Here is a 12,304-nt window from a genome sequence, read left to right on the forward strand (position 1 = left end):
TTTCAAACCAGCTTTTGCACTCTCCTCTTTCACCCTCAACAAGAGGCTCTTGAGATCCTCTTCGCTTTCTGCCATTAGGGTGGTATCGTCTGCGTATCTGAGGTGGTTGATAATTCTCCCGGCAATCTTAATTCCGACCTGTGATTCATCCAACCTGGCGTTTCTCATGATGTACTCTGCATATACATTAAATAAGCAGGGCGACAGTATACAGCCTTGTTGTACTCCTTTCCCAATTTTGAACCAGTCGGTTGTTCCATGTCTGGTTCTTACTGTTGCTTCTTGACCCTCGTACAGGTTTCTCAGGAGACAGGTAAGGTGGTCTGGTACTCCCATCTCTTTAAGAATTTGCCAGAGTTTGTTGTGATCCACACAATCAAAGGCTTTAGCGTAGTCAATGAAGCAGAAATAGACGTTTTTCTGGAATTCTCTTGCTTTCTCCATGATCCAACGAATGTTGGCGATTTGATCTCTAGTTCCTCTGCCTCTTCGAAATGCAGCTTGTACTTCTGGTAGTTCTCGGCTCACATACTGCTAAAGCCTAGCTTGTAGGAGTTTGAGCATTACCTTGCTGGCATGTGAAATGAGCGCAATTGTATGGTAGTTTGAACACTCTTTGGCATTGCCCTTCTTTGGAATTGGAGTGTAAACTGACCATTTCCAGTCTTGTGGCCACTGTTGAGTGTTCCAAATGTGTTGGCATATTGAGTGCAGCACTTTGACAGCATCATCTTTTAGGATCTTAAATAGCTCAGCTGGAATACTGTCATCTCCGCTAGCTTTGTTGTTAGTAATGCTTCCTAAGGCCCACTTGACTTCACTCTCTAGGATGTCCAGCTCAAGTTCCGTGACCGCACTATCATGGCTATCAGGGACATTAAGATCTTTCCTTTATGAGTTCTTCTGTGTATTCTTTCCACCTCTGCTTAATCTCATCTGCTTCTGTGAGGTCCCTGCCTTCTTTGTCCTTTATCATGCGCGTCTTTGCACAAAACATTCCCTTGAGATCTCCGATTTTCTTGAAGAGATCTCTAGTCTTTCCCATTCTGTTGTTTTCCTCGATTTCTTTGCATTGTTCATTTAAGAAGGCCTTCTTGTCTCTCCTTGCTATTGTCTGGAACTCTGCACTCAGTTGGATATATCTTCCTCTTTCTCCCTTGCTTTTCGCTTCCCTTCTTTCCTCAGCTACTTATAAAGCCTCCTCAGACAGCCACTTTGCTTTCTTGCATTTCTTTTTCTTTGGGATGGATTGAGTTGCTGCCTCCTGAACAATGTTACAGACCTCCGTCCATAGTTCCTCCGGCACTCTGTCTATCAAGTCTAATCCCTTAAATCTATTCGTCACCTCCACTGTATATTCATAAGGGATATGATCTAGGTCATACCTGAATGGTTTAGTGGTTTTCCCTACGTTCTTCAATTTAAGCCGAAATTTTGCAAGAAGCAGCTCACGATCTGAGCCAGTCAGCTCCAGGTCTTGTTTTTACTGACTGTATGGAGCTTCTCCATCTTTGGCTGCAAAGTATGTAATCAATCTGATTTCGATATTGACCATCTGGTGATGTCCATGTGTAGAGTCGCCTCGGGTAACTTATTTTTTTATTTTTTAATGTTTTTGTGATCCCTTTTAGGAAGCGCTGAGTGTAGCCAAGGCCCAAGTGGAGATGGGAGCTCAAATTTTGGATATCAATATGGATGATGGAATGCTAGATGGACCACGTGCTATGGCTAGATTCTGCAACTTCATTGCTTCAGAACCGGACATTGCCAAGGTTGTATGCACAGCTTCTGATGTCTCATTTAAATGGATGTTCTTGCAATAGGAGGTGAAAATTTAGAAGAATGGTACATGGCATTAAGAAGAACCTTTATGCTGCACATGGTGTTCAGACACATTTCTGTTGACTTGCTGTTTCAGTGGGTTCATCCCACAGCATTGCTGTAACATTGAAAGCCCATCAAATTGTATGCGACCAGTCATTAGGGTTTTTACAACCCAGTCATTGTCCTTGATCCTGTCCAGGTGACTGTGGCATGTTAAAGGCCCATGTGATCAGACCAGCTCATGTGACGGCGAGTCTTTAAATAATTCAGTAGTGCTATGGGATAAAGCCACAGAAAAACAGCTCCCATGTCGCTGCTAAAAAGTTTTCAATTAACCAATTTAAGACTGAAACCACAGGGGTTTAGGGAAACAAGCCAGGATTGTAAACCATGGTTTGAAGTGGGATTTAGGGCTTAAACCATAGTTAAGACTAACCACATTCTGTCTGGGTGAGGACATAACAATAAGTCACAGTTCGTTAAAAATGGAAGTGAAAACTTTTAATCTCCTAATAGCTGCTGCAGAGGAGGAGGAGAGGGTGGAGTGGGGGACTGCACAAGTCTGAGATTCATTCAAGTAAAGCTAAACCATCATTGAGCATCCAAGGCCACCATTGCAGTGAATGTGTGACACATATTTTGGTGTGGCTATCACAGGCCTCTGGATAGTACTCCTGATGAGACTCAGTCAGATGCCTGTGATAGTCAGCCTGCAATAACCTTAAGCACCACAATGTAAAATCAGTGGACATTCTGCTTGGTGGAGGGACCCTACTACAGTGGGTAGAGCACATGCTTTGCTTACAGAAGACCACAGGTTCAATCCCTGGCATCTGCACAATCCCTCTCTGAGACCCTGGAGAGCAAACTGTCAGTCAGAGTAGTTCATACTGGGCTAGATGGCCTGGTATAAGGCAGCTTTCAACATTTCTACCTAGAGGAAGAATCTCATTCGTTCATTAATTGATTACATTTCTGTGCCACCCAACACCCAAAGCTCTCTGGACAGTTTGAAACATTTAACCATGAACATCAAGTTGTGGGTAAACAGTCTAGTGCAACTATCTGGAGGGAAGACATTTGTATCTCCTGCAACCAAGGGACTAAAGGGTGTGCGTTGAAGTCTTAATTACTGAAAGAAAGAAAAAGCGATGAATGTAGCCTGCGTGTGAGCAGAGTACTACTTGCTCACACACTCACCCCTGATTAGCCCTAATCTACCTGCACATTCTGAGATGAATAGCAGAGCGTTCTGGTAGAGTGTGTGCTTTTCAGGCAGCCTTTAGCCATAGTGTCCTTGCTGTCACCTCTGGCAACACATGCTGGATATGAGGAGAAGCAAGAAGTGAAATTGTCATCAAGGGGGAAAAGGATTTTCTTGTTGCACTCAATCTGAAGTGTATTTTCTTTTTTTCCGTCCAGCTGATGCCCTTTGGAGCTTGGCAGGAAATTGCTGTGCTCAGTGTTTTTTTTTCAGCTCTACCTTTTATGTGTCCTTCATAAATCTAATTTCTGTGTCAGGCAAATATTACTGTTAGGTATAAGAAATCTTTTCCAGATGATGTCATAGATTGCAGAGAGCATTCCTAAATAAGCTCTTGAGAGAGAAATGAATATTTACCTGTGCGTATTGTGATACATGCATGGGGTGCCCTGTTCCTTTAAAATTTGCAGAGCTATGTGCTTCTCTCTCTCTCTCTCTCTCTCTCTCTCTCTCTCTCTCTCTCACACACACACACACACACGCCTGGACACACTTCTGACTGAACTATTCACTTGCCTAGCTGCCTTTTCTAGTATTCCTACCTCTGGTTTGATAGACATATGCAGCCTCTCATTTCTCTTGAGTTCTGCATTAGGGAAAACTACATAGCTTTTAAACATAAATGAATCCTAAAATTTAGGACTCCGCAACACTGTGTTAATTCTCCCTCTTACCAGCTGTGGCATAGAGTTGTAATTATATATTTATATAATTAATAAACATTTTTACCCCATTCTTCAGCCAGAAAGGCTTACAAACATCAGAAATAAGACGGTGCCTCCCCGCAGGTTTACAGTCTAAAAGACACGACACAAAAGGAAATGAGATTGGGAGGGAGGAGGAAAAAAGCAAATTCAGGCACTAGATTCTTAGTTACAAAGTTCAGCAGAACAAAAGAGTTGGATCTCTAAGCACAATGGAAGGGCTATTGCTTCTCTCCCCCCGCTCCCGGTGGTCTCAGCAAGGGCAGTTGGTAGCGGGAGGCGGGGGGGATGGAGTCCAAGTTGGAGCTGTATCCAGGCACAGTGGAGGGTGCCTGACTGCTCCATTTGGAAGTGCATCTTCAGGGAAGCAATATTGGCTTTGTTTAGCCTCCTAAATATTTCAGTGATGATCATCTTGTTTGGTAGCAAGGTAAACACACATTTTATTTTTTTATGTTTTCCCCCTCCCACAAGCCTTTACATCACTAAGCATGAGGCTAGTTGACTTTGCCACCATGTTTCAGAAGCAACATACTTGCAAGACTCCCATGTTGGACCCTGTGACGTTCCTGCTCCAAGTTATTCTCCCTCCAGTTTCCACCTGATGAAACTGAAAACCCCCAGGATGTCTGCCTCAGCTTTGGCCAGTTGCCTCACTGAAACCTAAAGCTCCAGCCCTTTTTCTTTGTCTCAAGGAGACACCCAATAGGTGAACTGATTGCCTTTAACCAATACAGGAGTAGTAACAGGAAAGTAGTCTTTTCTATTTGGTAGCGTTAATAAATTAAACTGACACATGGGATTATAGGCCCCTTCCAACCCTACTATTCTATGATTTTATATGCATAATAAAACAAATAAAATGTTATTAAACACGAGAACATTGTGTGTGTGTATGTGTATATATAAAATTTAATCATCCTATACTTAGTCCTAACCTACCTACCTACCCACCTTCTCCCCCAAACCCCACTCACTAGTTGTACATTCACAGAATCCCTAAACCCTAAACTGTCAGTTCACTCCTTTTAAACACCCTAGAATTCTCTCACTCACAAGCTCTTTCCACCTTTCACACACCCTCCAAACACAAACATTTACATTATCATGCGTATGTTACAGACACCATGACTCAAGATGTTACGAATTCAGCAACGTTTGAAAGTACTTTTCCAGCATCAAGTCCTGTGAGCGTTGCTTCAAATGCAGTAGTAATGTTCTTCCTAATGTTACTGCCTTTGAATCTTGGCTCTAAGAGCTCTGCAGCCATATGAACTGGTTGTATCAGTGTGAGAAGTCATGTTAGAAATCTAGATAAAGAAAAACGAATTGTTCCGTCACACGTTAAAACAGCAAGGCTGCTTCCAGATGGAGGACTCCTAGCACTGCCAACCAGAAGGCATCGTGCAGCTATTCTGTCTGCTTGCATCTTTAACAGCTAAACTTGCGAACTTGTAGCTCCGATTACACTGATAAGCTCATGTATTTGCTGCATATTCCTTGGCTATTTCTTTAAATCATGCATGTGAACATTATCTTTATGTGTAGTTATCCTGCTTTCTCTCCTCCAATACCTTAGAAAATGACAACACTGTTGTGACATCCTTGTGACATCCTTCTGTTGAAGCTCCATTTGGTGCTGAATATATATTTTTAAATTTGCAGTACTAACTGTTAGGTTTTTTTTCCCCTCCACTGGTATCAGGTGCCACTCTGTATCGACTCTTCAAATTTCTCAGTGATAGAGGCCGGGTTGAAGTGTTGTCAAGGCAAATGCATCGTGAACAGCATCAGTCTGAAGGAAGGTGAAGATGACTTCCTAGCAAAAGCTAAAATAATAAGGAGATATGGAGCAGCTGTGGTGGTTATGGCCTTTGATGAAGCAGGTCAGGTCAGTACCGCTTTCTTAACACATCAGAGACTGGATTTCCAGGAAGGTCATAGAACACATTGGCCTGAATCTAGAGTGGTAAAAGGAGCAGAGAGGGAACCGAAACAGAGCACGGCAGAAGCATCTGAGAATAAGTGACACCTCCCGAGTTAGGGCAGTTATACAGGAATATATTGGAAGCAACACTCAGTTATTTTATTATTTTATTACTATGTTTACATCCCGTCTTTTTTGCTCCTGCAAGGAACCCAAGGGAGCTTACATTGTCCTCCTCCTCTCCATTTTATCCTCAGGTGTTTTGTCTCTTTTTTGGGTCCACTTTGGATGCTTACCAGCCTTTGCACCCCTGGACTAGATGGGGCCCTTAATCTTCTCCACAGCTCTTCCGGAGATTCCACCTTCTGATTTCAGGCATTCCCCCCACCCCTGCTGTAGCTTGTACAGATGGTACCCCAATCTCCCTGGAGAGGTTTTTCATGGGGGTGTAGGAACCACAGAGGGGTGGGGGATAAGATTATTGAAAATAATCAGAATCCGTGTCTGAAAGATCCATAGCTTCTGATTCTGTACTATGAAATTCACGGGCATCAGAAACTGGAAAACTTGCATGAATTGAAACGAGCTTCTCAAGCCTTTCACCTGTTCATCCTTGATTTATTTTCAAATGTTCGTCAGTTTGGTTTACTTGATGTGGTCTATGAGAAACCTGAGACAAGTGAGAAGCATGAGGCTTGGAAGGGAAAATGGAAACATTGGGGAAATATTTTTTTCACATTTTCCCAAAATCCCTGGGGGAAAAAACCAGTTGGTTACTCTTCTCCTTAACTAATTTTCTGTGGTAAGAAAAATGGTGGAAGAAGCAGTGGGAAAACACAGGAGGGTTACAAGTGGAAAGCGCCCCCCCCTAAAGTTCTGTGAGTGAGGTAGGGCAATGCACAATAAAAGTCTCTTCTGGAAGCACCCTAAAACTATTTCTCTTTCCCACTCCCATCGTTCTTTTTCAGGCCACAGAATCAGAAGAAAAAATTTCGATCTGTACCAGGGCCTACCACCTCCTGGTGGACAAAGTGGGCTTCAATCCCAATGATATAATTTTTGATCCCAACATTCTGACCATAGGTACTGGAATGGAAGAACATAATTTGTATGCAATTAATTTCATCGATGCGACTAAAACCATAAAAGTGAGTCTGGGGAGTTCTTTAAGGTATGGGGTTTGGGTTCTTTTGTTCATAGTATTGAGGAGAGGATAGCAGTGGAGTGCACTAGAATATAAGGAGAGGCCTAAATGGTACAATACAGCTCTCTGCACAGTACTAGTTCTTCAGCCTTGCTTCTATTAGCAAAAGTATTATAAATTATATAGCAGTTTAAAAATAACTCAGGCCATTAACTGTAGTATAAATATATTTCTAGTAATTAAATGAGACAATATTCACACAATGTTGGTAGTTTCGCCAAAAGGCCTTTGACAAGCCATGTGAAAGCTGCCTTCTTTAATTAGAACAAGTTCCATTATTGTCATTGTATTGTATTTTTACTTTGTTCTATAAACACAATATTTTTTAAGACTCTACCCTCTCTCTCTCTCTCTCTGTGTGTGTGTGTGTGTGTGTGTCACAATATATATAAATGCAGGGCAAAAATACCGTCATTACCCATTTCTATCTTTATTAGTTTGGATTTATAGCTCAGGTTCTTCCTAAAGCTGGGGAGAGTAAAAGCAAGGGTAAAGGAATTTCTTTATTTCATTTATCCCCTCACCACCCCTGTGAGGTTGGTCAGTATTATGACAGATTGTAAGAGAGGACAAGGGGGTATTTCCTATGTGTGGAAATGAATTAACTTCTTGCCTTGATTTAGATTGTAACATGTGATGGGTGGAGGTGCATGGAAATACCTCTGTGTGCATGTCATGGGAAGCTGTTTTTCAGGGGTAGGCAACCTGGTGCCCACCCGGTGCTTTGTACTACAACTCCCATAAGCCTGAGCTAGCATGACCAATGGTTAGGGATTATGGCTGTTGTAGTCCAAAACATCTGGAAGGTGCCAGTTGGCCTACCCCTGCTGTAGTCAATCACATCTTCTCAGCACACCTACATACAGTGACTTACAATTGTATATGATCATATGTTAACATTTATGTATTAGCAACTGGCAAATTGATCTTCCTTATAGGAATTTGGTAATGTATGAAGCAGGCTTGAGATGGGACTCGAACTAGATTTCCATTGTCCAGTTCCAGTCTTCTTTCTGCTGGACTATTCAGTCTCATAGTCATTCGGATGCCCCTGGCACTAATGTGACATAAATTCAGGTTGAAACTTCATAATTCAGCAAATGCAGCAACTAAGGATATCTTAAAAAAAAAAAAAAACTGAGCAAGACATCTAATCTGTACACTGACCAACTCCAAGTTCGAATAATTTTCAGACATTTTGTATGATGCAGAGAAAATACTACAAAATCATTAAGTTAAAAAAATCCACCTTGTGTTAAATTTTCTGTGTGTAGGAAAATATGCAGGTCAGCCAACCTTAGGGATAAGCTGTGTTTTGAGAGAAACAATGCCTGGTCTAAGAGCTTTTCTTGTATTTGCCGCAATATCCCTCATCCCTCTGTCAATAACCAAATTATAGTAGTTGTATGTGTCACTTTTTCCCCTGTTCTTTCCCTGGTGTCCAGACCCTGCCAGCACTATATGACTTGGTAGCTAGCAGTCCTCGCACCTTGAAGATGTGATTCCTAAATTCAGTGGTGGCTCACAGGCCTCTGATAGGGAAACAAATTTTGTGAAGTTTCATGAGCTTGCTGATACTTATCCTATTATTGTTAGGAAACTCTGCCTGGAGCCAAAATAAGTGGAGGTCTTTCCAATCTGTCTTTTTCCTTCCGGGGAATGGAAGCTATTCGAGAAGCAATGCATGGAGTTTTTCTTTACCATGCAATTAAGGTAACAAGCATTTTGACAAAATGGCTTCTGGTCAGAAGATACGCCTTGTAGCATTTATTAATTTTTTTCTCCTTCTGCATTCCCAGTATGGAATGGACATGGGGATTGTGAATGCAGGGAATCTGCCAGTGTATGACGATATCCATAAGGAACTTTTACAGTTGTGTGAAGATTTAATTTGGAATAAAGATCCAGATGCAACAGAGAAGCTTTTGCGTTATGCTCAGGTAATCTTTCCATTTTTCCTACATTCTTTTTAAGATGTTAGCCTTAACATACAAACATTGGTGCTTGGGGAGAGTACAAAATTGCTGTATGTATTTGTCTTCCTTGCCCAGTGGTGTAATTTGTCTGTATGTTGTTGTTCAGTCGTTCAGTCGTGTCCGACTCTTCGTGACCCCATGGACCATAGCATGCCAGGCCTTCCTGTCCTGCGCTCTCTCCCGGAGTGTGCTCAAGTTCATATTCATTGCATCGGTGATGCTATCTAGCCATCTCATCCTCTGCCGTCCCCTTCTCCTTTTGCCTTCAGTCTTTCCCAGCATCAGGGTCTTTTCCAGAGAGTTTTCTCTTCGCATTAGGTGGCCAAAATAGTTGAGCTTCAGCTACAGTATCTGTCCTTCCAATGAGCACTCAGGGTTGATTTCCTTTAGGATGGACTGATTTGCCCTCCTTGCAGTCCAGGGGACTCGTAAGAGTCTTCTCCAGTACCACAGTTCGAACGCATCAATTCTTCGGCGCTCAGCCTTCCTTATAGTCCAGCTTTCACAGCCATACATTACTACTGGGAAAACCATAGCTTTGATGATATGAACCTTTGTTGGCAAGGTGATGTCTCTGCTTCTTACTATGCTGTCCAGCTTTGCCATAGCTTTCCTCCCAAGAAGCAAGTGTCTTTTAATTTCATGGCTACAGTCACCATCTGCGGTGATCTTGGAGCCCAAGAAAGTAAAATCTGTCACTGCTTACATTCCTTCCCCTTCTATATGCCTAATTTGTCTGTATAGATGCATAAAATTTACTTACCAAATCACACTGAGGGGGAGGGGGGGAGATTCTGAGGGCCAATGATACTCTTACATTGTCAAAGGCAAGCAGATCATGGCCTGGTTTGGGCCTGGAGGGAAGCTAGCCTGGCAGCCCTGTGGAAATTTCTCTGAGATTCTCAAAGGAAGAGAAAGATAGGACCGCTGTAATAAATACATAGATAAAAACCATAGTAATACATCTATGGATGTGTCTCTAATATCAATATAATTTGTTCTGTTACCATACTGGAGCATACTGTTAGCTATTGATATGTAAGTGTATATATGCTGTTTCTTATAGAACAGACACACTCATTAGTCTCATTCAGGCAATGAGCCTGAATGGATGAGGGAGCAAAGTGTGTTTGGTCCTAGGGCAGTGGAAGTGGTGGCTCTGATGGCATGGGATGGTGAATCCGCTCTGGGTTTCAGTCAGAATGCTAAAGGAACTATCCAAAGTGCTGAACTTATTTGGGGGATTGGGTTCAGCACCTTGGATAGCCCCGTTAAAGTTCTGACTGAAATCCAGAGCAGATTCACTGCCCCACTGACGTCGGAGCCACCAGCCTCCGCTGTTCCAGAGGTACGCATGCCCACCCCAGCCCCAGTGTCCCCGCATCTGCCACCTCTTCCACTCCAGACTGCCACACACTCAGTGTGAAGGAAGAGTCGAAGCGCAGGAACCCCGCATGATCAGGGCCCCCAGTCACAGAGAGGCTTCTAGCAGACTCCATGAATGCGCTTAAATCCCCCCTTCAGACCTTCATGCTGAATGCGCAAAGGTCCGCAGCAGAGGGGGTGATGCATGCAGGAATGTTGGGGGTGGGGGCACTGCACATGCCCCTGGCCCCCTACATACTTTGTGCCCTGAATAGGCCTAATGTTACTCAGAGCCAGGGTGCATGTTCAGAAGACTCTTGTGGCACAGCCCTCCTGCAACAATGATCATTTTAGAATGTGGGTGAGGGAGGGGTAATATGACTGAATATTACCCTGAATAAAAATCTCCTTGCACTTAGAAAACCAGAAGAAAAAGAGATGATGTTCAGTAAGGATCTTTTACGTCCAGTCGTGTATGTGGTGGGGGGAAAGCCCCTTGAAGTCCTTTCCGAAACACAGCAAAAGAGGATGGGCTTGCTGTCTTAAGCTGATAAAGTGTTCTGGTTCAGTAAAGTTTTTGATTCATTAGCAATCCATTACAGGACATAACATAATCTGTTGCCAACAAGAACTGTACCAAAGCCAAATTAATTTGTTAGTTTCTTAAAATGAATTGCTGCTATACTGGCCAAGGATAAATTTAAATTAAGTTCCCAGAAATAAAAATCTAAAGCTTCAATCCTTTCAGCATTTACATTTCTATTGATGGAGCATTTATGGGTTGATGCCTTACCTCTTTTAGAAGCAAAGCCCTTTTGGAAGGAGACCCTTCACTTTTTCGTGCAAAGCGGTCAGAAGCCTTGTACAAAAGCTTCTACATGTGTCACATGTGTGGCCTGAGAACAGATAAAACTGTCTAATTTTCATGATATGTGTATTAGTAGATGCTGATCAGCATCATAATAGATTTGCTGCCTCCAGTGCAGAACATTCAAGTGCAAAAGCGTATATAGCTCACTCGCATCCATGCACCATCTTCCTATGCAAGGGTTTATATGTGAATATACATATCGATGGGGGGGGGGGGTGTATCACGATATACATATCCATGCAGTAATGCTTTTCTGAGTTTGAAGTGAGGAAAGCATAACCTCTGGAGCTATGAGCTCTTTTCGGACATCACAGCCATTCAAAAAGTTTGGTATGTATTCTTTTGTCCAGAAGGCAGAATATGATATTGGCCTGTTTAATATCCCGGGGAACATAAGCTGCTGTCTGGGTCTTCACTTATGGTAGTTGATTGTGCCAGGGAATTTTTTTCCTGAGCTTTTTCTTTTGTTGCTTTCCAGCTTGGGATGAGGATTGTCACATCCTCTGTGTCGAGACATGGGATGTGTAGGGTGGTGCATACTCCACTAACTGTGGGGCTGTATCATTCACTGGTTGTTGGAGCAGGATCATCTGCCTCTGCATAAAGCAGGGGTGGGCAAGATGCGGCCTGCTGGTCACATGCACCGTCCTGAACTTTTTTTGTGCCTCTCACTGCCACTGCCTCACCCCCCAAATATGGTCCCACAGTGGCTAGGGACACCTCCTTTATAAGCTGAAATTCGTGGTTTGCACTGTAAAGTAAGGTATCCTGGCAAGAATACCACAAGCAGGGCATGTGGGAAGGAAGAGAATTGGCCATGATTTTTATGGTATGACCAGCTTCTAATCCTATAAATGGATCATTCTAGACTCAAGCATAGAAGTCTCACAGATGGAAGCAGCAAAGAAGGTGAAAGAAGCCACTCCAATATCTCCTGTGATCCCATTCACAGCCATATCTACTCAGGAATGCCAAGGACCAGTCTAAATCCTGATTCACCCTCAGTCCATGGCAGCTACATAAGGTCTCTAGAGAGCTGGGCAGCAAAAAGTCAGTTCAGTCTTACACCTTCTCCTTGGGCCAGTATGTTTCTAAGAAACAGTGTGGCAAATGCATACACTTTTTATTTTATCGTCTTTAAATATCTGTCTGTTGCAACAACAAAAATC

At 42.8% G+C, this 12,304-nt stretch overlaps 1 protein-coding gene across 4 annotated transcripts in view; it reads left to right on the top strand.

The window, feature by feature from the left end:
• MTR (5-methyltetrahydrofolate-homocysteine methyltransferase) overlaps window positions 1-12,304 on the top strand; it is an 80,374-nt gene that overhangs the window by 43,833 nt on the left and 24,237 nt on the right. For all 4 annotated transcript variants that reach the window (XR_014786804.1, XM_084828208.1, XM_084828206.1 and 1 more), the window contains exons 14-18: window positions 1,632-1,772; window positions 5,498-5,683; window positions 6,688-6,867; window positions 8,520-8,636; window positions 8,723-8,863. Coding sequence is in view for 3 of the 4 variants with exons in the window: in XM_084828208.1 (XP_084684334.1) it covers window positions 1,632-1,772; window positions 5,498-5,683; window positions 6,688-6,867; window positions 8,520-8,636; window positions 8,723-8,863 (765 nt within the window). In the remaining variant the exon portion in view is untranslated. The remainder of the gene's footprint in view (window positions 1-1,631; window positions 1,773-5,497; window positions 5,684-6,687; window positions 6,868-8,519; window positions 8,637-8,722; window positions 8,864-12,304) is intronic.

Source organism: Heloderma suspectum, chromosome 1 (assembly GCF_057233095.1).
Source record: "Heloderma suspectum isolate Gila_16-S chromosome 1, 16-S_ref, whole genome shotgun sequence".
NCBI classification, from domain to species: domain Eukaryota; kingdom Metazoa; phylum Chordata; class Lepidosauria; order Squamata; family Helodermatidae; genus Heloderma; species Heloderma suspectum.